The 16,442-nt window shown below is 46.3% G+C and overlaps 1 protein-coding gene across 1 annotated transcript; it reads right to left on the reverse strand.

The window, feature by feature from the left end:
* Positions 1–3,073: 3,073 nt before the first annotated feature.
* On the reverse strand, positions 3,074–4,958 carry BO88DRAFT_445148 (multicopper oxidase; the record flags this gene model as incomplete). The annotated part of the gene is made up of 4 exons (XM_025710184.1): positions 3,074–4,115; positions 4,179–4,653; positions 4,713–4,918; positions 4,954–4,958. The coding sequence occupies 4 exons, from the start codon at positions 4,956–4,958 to the stop codon at positions 3,074–3,076; spliced, it is 1,728 nt and encodes a 575-aa protein (XP_025560916.1).
* Between the last annotated feature and the right edge of the window lie 11,484 nt (positions 4,959–16,442).

Raw genomic sequence — 16,442 nt, forward strand, 5'->3', positions numbered from 1 at the left:
GCGTGCCTGTTGGTTCCGTATGTGTCTCGTGGAATTACCAAAAGCCGGTTGTGCCAGAAACCATCTGACGAAAAGCCGACTGAGGAAGTAGTAACGTACTTCATCCCTGACCTCCGGCCATTTTAAGACTGATGAAATCAATTTGAAGGGGTTAAACGTTCAAGTGTGTTTGTCCAACGGCTCAAGAATTCCGCGCTGAATCGCACCTATTTTAGGGGGGCTGACCACCCTGGTTGAACACCTTTTGAGAGTGGAGCATTTGATTGTTGATTCTTACCATTCTCGTTCATGTGGGGCGACTGATAAGCGGGTCTGCTCCCTGCCCCCTAAAAGTTGAGTCAAAGTGCCGTCATGAGAAATGGGTATTCGAACAAACCGATGATGCTCCAGGTAGTCGAAAAGAAAACTCGAGCGGCTTTATCTTTGCACAACTCTTGACGGTTGCACATGGGAAGCCCTCATGCATTTGGGTGGCTGGACTTTCATTGCGTTTGATTAATGCACTATTGAAAACTGGGTGTTGAAAGGGTTCCTTTCCACTATTCACTTGTTCCTTTCCACTATTCACTTGACTGTGTTGACATTTAACGCCCTCAAAATCTGGGTATTCTGCCCTTCGTGGAGAAGAAGTCTGACTGCGTTTGATAGACTGTTTGATGTACTCTAGTCTCCCGCTTACCTGGCTAGAAATTGAGGGCAAGAAAATTTACCATTCAAGGCTCGTCGAATCCTAGGAGCTGACGACCCGCTGGGTAGATACCTCGATCGCACGATTAGTGTGGAACGTTAGCTTACAATGATATGGGCATTGGGTTATCCCGCTTCTCAAAATTAAATTTAGGCTTGCGCTTACTTTCTTTTACCCTTCGATCAGGTGTTGATCTGTCTGTTGATCCGTGGCTAGCAACGTGTGGGACAGTTCCAACCATTTTAGGACTAGCGTGGATGTGAACTGGGGCTTCATTGATGCTAACACGATGAATGCGTTTCTACCTTGACAGGGATATTGGACATATTATAAGGCTATTCAGGGGGATAATTGAGGGGATTAGGGTCAAAAGCCATGGAAGAAGCAATCTAGATTCTGATAGCACAGAAGATCCGCGAGTTGCTGATACTCTGCGGAATTGGTGATCGCAGTGACGAGCCGATAAAGTAATATATCCTTGGCATTTCTGATTTTGGTGAGTACTCGGCCGCTGTTGGGAGGGTCGCAGGTGTGCTGATATACATTCTTGTCCGTGAAACTCGGCTTAGTGCTGGAATAAAGGACATACCTGTAAACGAACTCCGTGGGTCTTATCGGGCATTATCATTCGCAGAGAAACGGGGCAGAATGGATTACGCGGGGATGGATAGCCCTTCTATAAAGAAGAGAAAAAGGGGAAAGAAAGGCTCAAATGTCAACAAATCACTGAACGAGAGGTCCTCCTAAAAGGGTAGCAACGCCGTATCACCTGGAAAATCCGAACACTCCAATACTTGTGCGGCAGCAACCGATAAGCTACTGAGTGCTGGAGAGCCGAAGGTGGGCGATACTGCTCTTGTAGCTTATGGCAAAGCGTATCCAACGAGCAATAGCTCTGTGCTGTTAGAGGTGGAAGCGGAGAGGCACTCTGTATTGGATTCGCCTTCATCTGCAATGGAACTTGTGTCGTGGCCGGATCATCAGAAAGAACCTGATTATCCTAGGTTGGCAGCTCCTGGCATATGCCCTGGGTCGACTTTTTACATTAATGACGCTGGCTGCTTTACTCTGCTCCCTTCAAAGTTGTCTTCTACGCCAACCTTGTGCGCGTCAGCCATGAGAATAATTGAAATGATATTGATGAACTGTGCCAAGCTAAATTATGCGCTGGTAAAATACGGGTGTTAAAAAAAGAATGTTACTATAACAACGAAGATCGAGGATATCCGGAGCTACGTTGATCAGATCACTCAGTTGCGATACGCAGGCGCAATATATGCCGTGAAGAAGGACAACGCACTTTTTATGAGTAAGGCTATGCAGTCTCGTGGAGCATTTCCTCTTCCGGTGTCGGAAGTGGACTACGCAACGGATCGCACTGCTACAATGTACTCGAACTCAGCGGGGCAATCTCTCCCTCTGCCTGGGCGGGAAATCGCCGTCCGATGATCAGCAATGGACGCCGAACTTGGAGGCAGTACGAGCCTCAATACGATTTGCCATTGCCATGGGCCGACTCGACGCCGTCTAACCATGTCAACCAAGATAATGACACCCTTCCCCTAACTAACCTACACCAGCCACCTTGTGCCACAGATGGTAGACGCGCTTCAACTGCCGAGTATAGGATATTGAACACTTGAAGAAGCGCCTTCAAGCCAGTCTATTAACAAAACTACTAACCCACAGGGATTCCTACGATACTGACAGTTGAGAGGACATATACTGAAAGAGTCTATGTATGGGCTCGAAGAAGATACCGCAGATGTACATTAGAACCGGTGTTGATAGATCAGTGATAGTTGCCCCTTCGGCTGAGCCGCCGGGCGTTAATGAATTGTGTGTGTGTGTGTGTGAACAGTGACAATAATCCCCATTTTTAGTATACCTGTGCCTGAACAATGACGCAAAGGATAAATGACGTCGCGAGTCCTGGGTAACTCCCCCGGTACGCTTCGGACAAGAAATCTGCGAGTCCGCGTATGGCTGGTCAAACCGTTTGCTTGATCCATACAGTACTGTACTCGGCGTTCAGACGCGTTCAAGGCAGACCGTCTGACTTCATCTCCCTTGTGAGTCCCTTCTACGGTCTCACCTTCCTGTATCTAGAACCTGCCCGCCTTGATTAGATTATGCTTATTGGTCTTCGTTGACCTTTTCGGAATAATGTAAGAACTTTACCAGTCAACCCCAATCCCTCATAAACCTTTATGCCTTTATATATTGCTATAAGCATGTAGGATTGTTAAGGTACGGACAAACGGATGATCCTGATTAATTTGATGGAAGGTATGGGTAGGGTCACCTCAACAGCATCACTGTTGAGATACCACAACCCTGATATTTTAGACAAAAGATATTTGGGGCTCTGCCTTCACTTTCAAGTCAGTGTGGATCACAGTCCTCCAGCACTGTCGGCCATATATTTATGCCGTCCAAGAAAGCCACAGCAAGCCCACCAACTTGGTGCATAAGAACGTGACAATGAAATAGGAAAGGCCCCGGATTCTGTACATGATATCGAAGTGCTAGCCAAGCCCCACCATTTCTGGAGGTCGGTGTTGGATATGTGTCCCTAAGCTGCGGGTTCACGAAATTGAAACTGTCAGGAATATGTTCAGCCGCCTCGGCCACCGAGGCATACGTCCACGGGCCTGAGCCTTCTCCAATCACGAAAAACTTGTTCGAATGCTTATGCAACGGATGCTGAGGCTCTCCAGTCGCGACATTTATTATAAGATCGACCCATGTGTCGTTCAAGGTCGGAAGGGTATATTGCACAGGTATCGAACTGATGTTGTAGAGCACGGGCACCGATAGGTGCTCTATTGACGGCGGGTAACTGTCATTGCCCAATACCCAGGTATATGACGCATTGTACATATGGACGTTCAGGATAAAAGTGCGATCAACGTCCAACGCCGGCGCTAAGGCTGGAAATGGGACTAGATCTGTTTCATCCAAAATGTTTGTTTTCGGGGAGACCCCCTTCCCTATCTCAGTGATATATGGCTCGGAGGAGTATTGCTCCGAGGGCGCTTTGTAAGACAATATTGCCGTCCCGTTGATGATTTGATTTGCATAGTTATTGGCAACCCGAATAGTGTAGTTACCCGCAGGCCGATCTAGCCTTGCCATGACGGAATACCGGGCTCCGATTTGGATAGTGAGGGCATCGACAAGCAGTGGCTCAACGTATCGACCATCTACCGCGTAGATGTACAGCGGGTGCTCATCAATTGAGAATACTAGCGAGGAGCTCCCAGCAATGTTTATCAAGTCGTAGCTGACGCATTGTGAAGCAGGATCAACAAAGAAGACTTCGGTCTGGCCCTCAGCTGGTGTGCAACCTTCGTAATATCCTTTGGGGATTTCGCTCATGTTGAACGGGAAGAAACCCAGGCGGGCTGCAATGGGCGGTAGGCAGCTAAAAGTCACAAGGTTAATATATATCTTGAGAAGTTCACAAAAATTTACAACAACAACCTACCCCATATCAGACATATTTCTCCCATTGAGCAGTTCTTTCAATTCTGGCCGGGTGAGCTCATTGATATGCTCCTGTGGCGGACAAAACATAGATCCCTTGCCATTCACGAGGATGGAACTAGCACAGTAACTCTCAACACCGGATAGTTCCTCGATGTTCAAAATTTCCGCTGAAGTCAGACGCCGCCAGTCTGAAAGAATAACCGGCTGGGTATTCTGCTCTGCCTGTCTCAGGAAGTCCAGCTGCGTCTTATCTGTGCTGATCAACGAGAATGGCCTCTCAACGTTGTCTGCTGGCTTGATATAGATGGCTCCGTAAAAGCCGTCGTCTATCTGGGCCGATTCGTGTGAATGATAGATGTAAGCACCGTAGTCGTCGGCTTTCCAGTTATACAAGAACTGGTCCCCTGGCGCGATAGGTAGTTGAGTTAGACCGGGGACCCCGTCAGACCAGGGGGTACCTTGCTGTTGGATACCTAGATGGTAGAGAGGTTTGTCAGGGCATGTCACTTGAGAAGTGTGGCGGACAACAGACCATGAAAGTGAACGGTAGTTGGAAAAGGCATGTTGTTAGTCACCAAAACTTCTACATCATCTCCCTGTTTCAGCCAGAGTGTAGGGCCGGGAAACTGTCCGTTAATGAGAACGACATTTCGGATGTCCCCAGCAACCTCATGATCCTGCCATGTTAGGGTAAGATTATATCCCACGACCCGGCATGATACCCCCTGGATAAAATCACTAAAGCCGCCAAAATCAGCTTGCCGTGAGATAACCCCATGTTGCGACGTGTCGAAAGTGTGCTGTCAGTTCAATGAAAAAGCGGGCATCTGGTCCGCAATTTATGCGTTCTCTGGGCAAGCTTTACTACATTTTTTGCTTCACACTCATTCTCCATCGGACATGAGAATGCGGTGCACGAACAAACTCCAATAGACGCCAAGAAGGCCGGCCGACGGAATGAAGGGATAACCAGGAACACTGCTTCAGACAATCTTGTCTGACCTAGTCGGATCTAAAGAATCTTTCTTCAAAATTGGATTCACTAAAATAATCAGTAAAGATCTCATATCTTTTTGGCTCAGATGTGCTTTAGGAGAAGCGGATCAGTTGACGACAGCAACAAGGCCTACCCTGGTAGGCTAAAGCTACTAAAGGGGGAAAGGAAAGGCCAGAAAATCACTCTTAAGTTATCAACTACCAATGTTCGATGGTACAGTGTGGAATCGAAAATCTTAACTTTCCCTTTATCACGCCAAGGAGCTAGTAAGTGCCGCTTCCATATTGGGACTAGTTGAAGCTATCCAGCCTGCCAAAACAACGTTTATATAGATTCTGTTAAGGACGCTATCCAGGGGATGCGCGAGGCTAAAAAGTTGTATTAGTTGTTGATATTCAGGCCATGGTTGAGGTGCAAAAGAGGACAGCAGGGAGGTGCTAGCCAGTGTTGTCGGAAGGCCGAGTGTATCCATTCGAGAAAATGTAACTCTAACTGATGCTGAAAGAAAATGCTTCACTTAGGGCCTACAATCTAGCCAGATAAGAACAAAGGCGCCCTACCTTGTTCTCTTTCCTAATTCGACATCCGTCTCTCTCAATTCAGTGAAATGGTCGTACTCGAACTCTGGGTAGGGGTGGAGATCAAATATCGAATAGTCGAACATTCGAAAATAATCATAAATCCGAATACAAATAACTTTAGGAAACAGGCTTATCGCGAGTCTGGTGCCGAAAGTACCGACGGGAGGGTTCGCGCTATTGGGGGTGCTTTGACAGGGGTTGTTCAAGTTTCATGTGATAAACCATACCTCTGGGTCGGCGGGACTGTGGCAATATGTCCCCTCCTGGTCATTCACCTTATCTCGTCAGTCAATCCAACTGTTGGTTCAGATCGAGCTTAGAAATATTGGATACTCGAGGCCTCCTTCTCGAAACGAGAGTTCAACCCTTACGAGACGATGCAAGGTGAACTGAAGCAAGAAATCGAAGCCAAAACGGTCAGTTATAACTGCGCAGTATGTTCGTATCAACGCTAATCTAATCGCAGCGGATTGTTAACCAAGTTTTGAATGAATGGAAGAATAAATAGCGGGTATGCAAGTATTTTCTATTGCCACCGGTTCGCCAAGCGGCTCCTTGAGACAACATTGCAAAGAGCTTGATATATTCTCGGGCCCGGAAATGCTACGTGGCCAGGTTGCTTATGCGACTGCTCTTTATCTTCTGTTCGGCCTCAGCTAATCAGCCAACAGGATTGATCATCAACGCCTGCCTAACTCCAGTAGATCTAGCAATGTTGAAGGGCCCGCCAGGCCCTGTATCAGCATCGGCAATGACAGGTATTTTTTCCGTGCAGCGCAATCCATCCTTACCAGTTGGTAAAACTCAAGTCTCAGTCATTACTGGTAGGTCAGGCTCACCACAGTGCGACCCTGCAGACACGCTGCCGGCTAGGTAAGGAAAATCGAACCTTATAGTAGAGACAACGAGGATTGAGATATCATCAAAAATGCCTGGTCCGATGAGGCGTTTTCCTAGAAGTCCATGAGGTGAATCCAACCATGTGAATGCGCGTACGCGGACACCGGCACCACACCTTTCTCCGAGGCCTCCCGACAACGTCTTAGTCTATCGCCTTATATATTAACCATTTCTTCAAGGGGTAGCATACAGTATCAATAGGTGAAATGTTAGGAAGCAGACTACCCGATTGTTTGACTATCAGTATATTAAGATATGAAGATCGTTAAAGGACACCACTGTTGAGGCTCGATTGAAGATATAGAATGCCCTTTCAGCAACAAGAATGAAAGCTTGCATCCAAAAGCTAGCACGACATATCTAATATCTAGGATCAAGGATTTTTGTGCTCTTATCCAATCCTGAGTCCTTCTGTTAAGTTACCATTGGGTCACTTCCAATTGACAGGATAGGGTTGGTTGAACGAGACTGTCTTCGGGACCAAGCGCTCCTGGATACTTGTTGCCCCCTTATCATCACCACCGCAATTCAGATAAAACACGTCTCGAAATAACCTAAAGAAATCCTCTCTGGGAACCTTTCCAGGCAAGTATCTCTATGATACTGATACTCTCTTACGGAGTGGCCGCTTACCGCCTTGGAAGGGTCAATGAGACATCAATCAAAACATGTCTAGGCCAGTCATCAAGCTGTTTTCCCAGCATTGATAATCATAAACTTACGCTCTCACCTTCATGAATCTTTCGAACTAGTTGCCGCCTCTTAGTATGCGATCAGCCAACCGATTCGGCTCATAAAACTACTTGCTAATGGTACGGTAGTCTGGAGGATTGCTGCCATCGACCTCACCAAGTATTGGCGAAGCGGGCACAAGAATTATCAAGCTACCGCGCTGGGTAATACCAACGTGTAACATTCGGCAGTACAATTGCGATGCGCTCCCACCCAGACGTTGAAGAGCGCAAGAAAATTGAAGGAATTCTTCGAGGCTGATGTAGATACGTCACATACGGTAAGCCGGACGCAGAGCTACTTGCTCATCTACGCCCTAATCAAGAATAATCTGTCGTAATCCATCGGGCCGAAGCTGCTACGACAAGCAGATAGCAAAAGCACATTGCGAGATGATGACCATCCACGTACAACTGCGCACGATTGGTCGAATCAAGCCAATCAAGTAAACGAGGATGAGCATTCCCATCCGTCGCACCAAGTCCAAGGCGTGAAAAGAACGTGCTCCTCCATTTGCTGTGTGCGCAGGACCAAATAAAGTCCAGAATGATGTATGTAATAATGCTTTTGGTTCTCCCTTCGTAGTAGTCAAAGTTATGACGGTAGGTTGTCCTCGCTCCAGTTGGAGAGGTCAATACTAACGGGACAATTTCTGTGTCTATGCAGATCCAGTATGCCTTATCAATTGTTATCAGTATCATCGTCAGAGGTGCAGTGGAGGTTCATTAGGTCCTGTAGGTTAAGGGTACCATGGAAGCTTCATGACGACGGTAATATCTGCGAGCGAGATATTACAACGATTGGTTACAGGAGGCAAGTATTTGATATTGACTCGACAATACAAGTCTTGATTTTTATTGACGATAGACTGTGGGCAGACACATCACCTGAACTCCCGTATACGTCATCATTGTCCTTATCAAGTAAATCGCTTCTCATTCGCACAAAAACATCAAAGTGGGCTTGACTTGTTGTGGCATTATAAGAGCACTGCGTCATCTCCCTCCCTACCGCGGGCTGGCAGGATAATTCCTCTCACTTAGGTTAGATTAGCTTAATTTCTATTGGTTACGCCTCCTCCCTTCTCAGTAATTAGAAAAGGTAGAATAAAGAAGGGGCCGCTCGGTCCCACCTTTTCTATTGCATAACGGGTTCAGTGAGAATAATCTGTGGTTATGGATAGGGATACTTTGAGCCACTGGTAGCATCTGAACAGAGCCCAGTATTATATCTATCTATATATCGTATCCTGCTGCATCCAGATTACTGCGATTAGAGCTCACGTGAGGAATATATTTCTAGAGAATATACTAGATGTATTATAAAACTTTCTAGCCTCATTTTCAGGCACGATATGATGGAGAGATATCCATGTAACTGGACACTTGCAACTCTTATTCCAGAGTCATTATGATGGATAAAATTATTGCTAGCGAATTTGATAAACTTATAACAGCATACAATGCGCAAGCCATTCATCACTCCACCATGTATTTTCTTCCTTTCCAGTCAGACTGACGATGTTCAGAAAGCCTACCGGACACGTATCTGTTCTGCCTGGAGAATCTGGAATTGGATATATCCTACCGCCAGCTGGCATAGGACCATTATTTTCACTCGTCTTGTGTTACTGACTGGGCGGATCGAGGATCAAACCGCTGCCCATTATACCATTAATATTTGGAAATGACATCATGGTCGCCTAGGGAATATTTTATAACGCAGTCTTGATTTCAAGGTTCACTATCAAACCATAGCATATACTTAAGAACGGGGTCCGGTTTCTTGCGCAAGGTTCGGGATATGTTTACCAGAACAAGGCACAGGTAATATCAGGATTTTAATTATATAATTATTTGAATGTACATTTATCACAGCATTTGTAAGATCCAGGCCAGCCAGGTAGTCTTGGGCTCAAGCCTTTTCTTTTAGGATTTAATGTTCTACATTACCAGATACAAAACCATACCATACTTACCCTCGCCAATCATGGGCAATTAGAACTGTATTTGTAATCCTAGTGGCTTCGAAGAACTGAATCAAATAGCAGATTCAGACTTTAAATATGATTCTCTCAGGGTACAGAATCTTATCATTCTGCCGTAACGAAGCTAATCCAAAGCATAGACATCGTGTCCTTATCGAGACAAAGGAGGCAATGTCTACATTAAATCCGGATCATGCTCGTAGTCAGTTTCAAGCCCGGCTTCATGACTATAGAGAAAGAGGACACTAGCACATTTCTCCACATATACACACACACAATTCATTAACGCCCGGCGGCTCAGCCGAAAGGGCAACTATCACTAAACTATCAACATGAATCCTTATGTACATCTGCTGTATCTCCTTCGAGCCCATACATAGATCCTTTCAGTATATGTTCTCTCACCTGTCACTATCGTAGGAATCCCTGTGGGTTAGTATATATGTTAGTAGACTGGCTTGAAGGTGCTTTTTCAAGTGTTCACATTCTATCCTCAGCAGTTGAAGCGCGTCTACCATCTGTAGCACAAGGTGGTTGGTGTAGGTTAGTCAGGGAAAGGGTATCAATGTTTTGGTTGACATGGTTAGATGGCATCGAGTCGGCCCGTAGCAATGGCAAATCGTATTGAGGCTCATACTGCCTCCAAGTTCGGCGTCCATTACTGATCGTCGGAAGGCGATTTCCCGCCCAGGCAGAGGGACAGATTGCCCCGCTGAGTTCGAGTACATTGTAGCAGTGCGATCCGTTGCGTGGTCCACTTCCGACACCGGAAGAGGAAATGCTCCACGGTTTCTCTTGCTTGTCCGCATGCACACTGGTCTGTCTGCGCGGCATTGATCCGGTAGAGATACCCATTTAATCTTACCATGCCGGTCCAGAGTTGAGCCAGCACGGTCGCTTCTTTCCACGATAATCCATCATACAGCTGTCGGGTGTGCTTTCCTGGGAGTGCAGCATCCACTCACTTGACGTGTCTTCCTATGTCCTCTGGCAAGGCTTTCGTGGTGACTGCTTGGGATCGTGCGAGATTCAACGTTGTTGACTTCATTCTGGGAACCTGTGCTTGTGGGACAGCGTCCTCGTGGGTTCTCCACATATAGCTGCAGCTTGGATTATTATGCAGAAAGACAATCGGTCTTTCCTTTTTCGAGGGATACGCCTGATTGCTCGTCGGTTTTAAGTGGACGAATCGGACAGTCGCCCCACAGACAGTGATTCCTCCTGTTTCATCATTCCGCGGGATATCGTTCATCCACCCCTTCCCATGCACCTCCACCCGCTCAACTCGTATGCTCTCCATGGAGCTTCCTAGCTGCCATCGGGTCTGCAACGGCCCGACAGTTCTCCGAGCATCTAACGAGCTTATCCCACCCGGAAAACAACTCCCCTCAGCTCAGAACGAATTCTTGGAATTTCTCGTTAAATAGAAGCTTAATTGATCTTAAACCTGGTTCAATCTATTAACCGTGCTTCTGGCTATCGCCGAATACCCAGAAATCATGGTTAGTAGGATTACTTGACCAGTATTGGAGATCCAGCCCCTGAACCACCTCAAGCATACTATATAAATCATAACTAAGGCCACAGCACTGCTAGAGCTTAATAATATTAAATATACTAAATTACCAGCCCAATCCCTGGAAGTCTTTCTGAATAACATAATCATACTAGCTAAGAAAACCCGAGAGCAACCTTCAGTATAAAAGATCCTGGGGAAACTAAACAGCTTGCAGCCAATCACAAAAAACATTATTTTTATTAAAAATGCTGTTAATAATATACTCACGCTGCCTGCTTCCATGCTATTTAATGCAGCCACCCGAATCACTTCCTAGATGGATATAGTCCGCTCGGGCATGCTCTTATACCTGTCCACGCTGAATAGCAGAGCCTCCACAACCGCAAGCATCAAGAATAGAGAAACTGTAATAAAACTTAAAGTAAATTCCGCAGCTGTTCTTTATAAGATATCACCGGAGGACCTCTATAAATAAGTAAATAATATCTTAGAATTATAGATAAACCTGCTTGGGAAAGCCCCATGTATTATAACAGTAAAGCAGCTGAAAAGCAGCAATGTAGTACTTTATACTGTAATTATGACAAAGGCAGATATACTGAAAAGTACTGAAGAGAAATAAATCAAGATCCTTAGAATAACTATATAAGTAATTAAGCCTATGTATAGAATAATTGTCCACGGAGTATATATCAACAAGGAATTAATTGATATTGATAATCAAGACAGAGCTATCGAGAAGATTAAATTAGAGAATACTATATTTTATAAAAAAGTAAAAATAGCTTATATAGAATAATTAATCAAAAAAGAAAGAAGGAAAGCAGCCTCCTTCCTTATTATAGAATTTATAATAAAATACCACGCTAACCGGGTCATCTGAGAGGGACTGGTATTAAATATGATCTACCATAATTATGTCCTGTATAATTGGTCATGCAGGCTTAAGCAGTACTATTATTACTATAAATATAGCTATATCAGACTCCAGTGTAATGTAAAAGAGAGATGCGGATACTGTGCAGGAGTGTACAATACCAAGAAATATATAGTAAGAAATACTAACCTAAAACCTGTGCTTAAATACATGCTATGTAAGAGTTAATACACTACCTGGAGTAATACTTGCCCGCGAAGACAGAGAGAGTAAGCAAGAATAGAATAAGTCTGGAAAACTTGTTTTATCTTTTATTATAAATCAGATAAATCAAGACCAGCAGCTGCTGGAACTGCTACTGGCGGAGGTATAGAGAGATCTTTAAACCTACTTAAGAGGAGAAATAATCTAGTAAATTTAATTAATATACTGACCCCAAGTCTGCCCGCTGGCTAATCTTATCAGTATGACCTCTGAAGGACTATCCAGCCATCAACATGCATGGCAGAGGATGAATAGCAAACGGTATGTTATAGATGATGAACACAATCACCCTAGAAGAGTAGCCAGAGGGATAGAAGCTGAAGTCTAAGGACTAGTTAGGGCTGCTCAGCTCTGTCAGAGAGGCCTGTGAATGCTATTCTGGAAAAAAAGAATGCGCGCGATTAAGCAGTCCCGGAAAAGAAGATATAAATACTAAAGAACTTCTTCTAACTCACCCCTAGCTAATAATAAGCGCATGACCAACTCTGTCAATACTACAGTACAATATAATAAAGTCTCGGGACAAAGTCATGGCCGCATTACTGCAAGACAGGAAAATCACAAGCTACAATATATTGGCTATCCAGGAGCCATGGCAGAACTTTTTTGTCTATACAATCCACAATCCTATCCCTCAACATTTCAAAATAACCTATTATAACTACAGGAAGACTCGCGTCTGCTTCTTTATAAACAGAAGAATCGCGAGCTATTACTAGATAATTATATACCATACATCAGACCTTAGCACACTGGAGCTAAAGTAGAGTATACATGAAGAAGCTATTATTATTTATAATATCTATAACCCTGTTCCAAGCCTCGAATCCACTAACAGCGCCATAACACCGTTACAAAGGGTGCTAGACCGGTGGAAAGACATGGAATAAATTGTGGTAAAAGACTTCAACCTGCATTATTTCTATTGGAAAGGACTCAGGGTATAAATACCAGATCCTGAGACAGAAGAGACTCTCTGGATAATAAAAAAATATTAGCTGGGCTTCTTATATAAACCAGAAATAATCATGTTTAAAGTAAGAGACATGGAAATAATTATAGATCTTTTCCTAGCCACTCCAAGTCTATAAGATAGCCTTATCTGATACTACCCACGGGATGACCTAGATCACGACTCTGACCACATTCTCTTAGAAACTGTACTGGCCAAGCCAAACCGGAACAGAACAGTCTCGGAATGGTAGAACTAGGAATATACAGATAAAGAGAAGTTCTACATGATGTTGGACCGCTATATGTCTACTACAACCAGGCTAAAAACAGAAGAAGACATTGACAGCGCTACTAAAGAGATAGTATCAGCAATTTTGACAGCTGTCCAAGAATCAACACCGAAATCACGAATTAGCCCACAGTTGACCCCGGGATAGACAAGAGAATGTAAAGAGGCTCAGCAGCTCGCATGATGACTAAGGCAACAGTACCAACGTAGACGAATATCTGAAGCCTGGGAAGTATACTGTTAAGGGAGAAACCATAAGGCAAGACACATCAGAAAGACACTACGGGACTATCACAGAGCAAGAATCAAGGAAGTGACGAACTCCCCAGATAATCTTTGGAAGCTGGTGAAATGGGCCCGGAACAGGGAGCCAAGCACCACATCTATATTACTACTCTAATGACCAGACGGGCAAATGGAAACAGACACAGCCAGGAAACTGGAGCTGTTCAGAGAAGCTTTCTTTCCACCCCCCCCCGGAAGTAGACCTAGAGGACATCAAGGGCTACAGATACCCAAGCCCGCTGTGCTTCCCACCGATCACACTCAACGAAGTCATCAGATCGATAAAGCGTATGCCCGGGAGAAAGGCGCCGGGTAAGGACACGATTCCGAGCCACCTACTCCATCACATCACTCCCTATATAGCACAGCCTCTCCAACGCCTGTACAACACCTGCCTCAGGCTCCACTACTGTCCCCGTCATTTTCGTGAATCGGTCACAGTCACTCTCCGGAAACCGGGGAAGAGCGACTACGGACAGCTAAAATCGTACCGCCCCGTTGCGCTTCTAAACACACTAGGCAAGATAATGGAGTCGATCATAGCGAGGCGAATCAGCTACGCAGTGGAAAAGTACAGCCTCCTACCACCACAACACATGGAGGGAAGGAGAGGAGTCTCTACAGAACAGGCAATCCACCTCCTACTGGAGAGGATACACACAACCTGGAAAATAGCACCATCCCATATCGCCAGCGCCCTCTTCCTGGACGTTTCCGGTGCGTTTGATCATGTCTCACACAAGCGACTCCTCCACAACCTGCGTAAGAGAGGCATTGACAGAGACACCGTACGGTGGATCGCAAGCTTCCTCAGCGAGAGAACCACTACAATACGGATGGGTGAACTGGAATCGGAGGAGTACCGTGTCGACGTGGGAATCCCGCAAGGCTCTCCGCCCTTCCCAATACTCTATCTATTTTATAATGCAGACCTCCTAGAGACAGCAGGCGGCCGAGATGTCCAAACAGCAGGATGGATCGACGATGTATATTTCTTTACCAGGAGCACGTCAGCGGAACAAAACTGCCGAAAGCTGGAACAGGCACACCGAAGAGCAGAGAGCTGGGCTAGGACTCACGGATCAAGATTCTCACCAGCGAAGTACCAGCTCATCCACTTCACCCGATCCAGAACGAGGTTCAATGTAACGGAAACGGTGAAGATCAAGGACACAGAGGTCCAGCCCACCCGTGCTGCCACGTACCTAGGTATCATTCTGGATCCGGCGCTCAGATGGGACGAACAGATCAAGCACATCCAGAAGAAAGCTACCCCCCTCCTAGCATCTCTGACGACGCTAGCGGGGAGCACATGGGGAGCGGGTCTGATACAATCACGCCGGATTTACCAAGCAGCGGTGATTCCTGCAATCCTCTACGGGTGTTCCGCATGGTATACACTCAGAACAGACAACGGCCACCGTCAAACACGACATCAGATTCTGAATCAGATCCACAGAAGGGCGATGAGAGCCATCACAGGAGCATTCAGAGCCACAGCAACGACAGCGATGAACATAGAGACTCACCTGCTCCCCATGCAACAGCTACTAGAGAAACAGTTGATGGAATCTTTCCTGAGGCTCCAGACCAACAAGGCCGCGGACTTAATAAGGAAAGCACGCACCGACGAGATTAAGGGACAGGGGTACGTAAGCCAACGCTGGCGCCCATGGGACTGGAGCCCGCTGCAGAAAATCAACGAGCTTGTCATACAGAAACTTGGGCGAACAAGTCTTGATGGCCTGGAGAGCATCCAACCATTCATAGCAGCGCCATACTGGATGCCGCCGGAAATAATAATCGACGAGAATGCGGAAAGGGCAATGGAACAGCACGAAGCAACAACCGGGCAAGGCCAGTCCATAACGGCGGTGTACACGGATGGAAGTGGCATAAAGGGCAGAGTCGGAGCAGCAGCGGTCTGCCCCCAATACCATGAGACACGATCAGTATATATGGGAGAACTCTCCGAGGCCACGGTCTACGCAGCCGAGCTACAAGGGATCTTACTGGCCATGGTTATCATCCTACGCCGCCAAATACAACGCGTAGTGATTTTCACCGATAACCAGGCAGCGTTACGAGCACTGCAAAACCCAGGGCGACAATCAGGGCAGTATATCCTGGAAACCATCCTCGTAGCCATAGAGAAAGCTCGTCAACACAAACTCGCCATACTTTTCCGATGGATACCCTCACACAGGGGCATCGATGGAAATGAACAAGCCGATACAGCAGCAAAAGAAGCAACAGGATGGCGGCAGGTCCGCACTCGGCGCGGCAGGAGCATAGAAGTAATGACCGACGATACTGCACCCAGACCCGCGCATCAGAGACTCCTCCAAACGGCCGTGAAATCAAGGATACGAGGGACAGTGAATGCCCAATGGGAACACGACTGGCGGTCCAGCCCCCACGGCAGGACGGTTTACGAGCTGACGCCAACCCCGACAAAGAAGGTACTAAGGGTCCACCAGAGCCTTCATCGGGCACTTAGTACGACCATCATCCAGCTGCGCACAAGGAAGATAGGACTTCGACACTACCTCTACCAACGAGGAGTGCCAGACATACCAGACGCAGACTGTCAATGCGGCAAAGCAACCCAGACAGTCCAACATGTACTCCTTGCCTGCCCTCTCTTCAAAAGCCTTCGCGAAGAGATATTCGGCAGAAGGATGGGGGGGCCGGAAGGAGAAGGAAGTTTGAAGAAAATCCTTAACACGCCTAAACTAGCAATCCGAGCAGCCAATTTTTAATATGCACGGGGCTCCTGGGGCAATTCGGAGCTGTTGACAGTAGGGAAATATATCAGGCGGAGCACTGAGGTCTTTGGGCATACAGAGATCAAGGGAGGGTTTGGGGAGCCCCCAG

The sequence above is a fragment of the Aspergillus vadensis genome (genome assembly GCF_003184925.1).
Source record: "Aspergillus vadensis CBS 113365 unplaced genomic scaffold BO88scaffold_18, whole genome shotgun sequence".
Taxonomy (NCBI): domain Eukaryota; kingdom Fungi; phylum Ascomycota; class Eurotiomycetes; order Eurotiales; family Aspergillaceae; genus Aspergillus; species Aspergillus vadensis.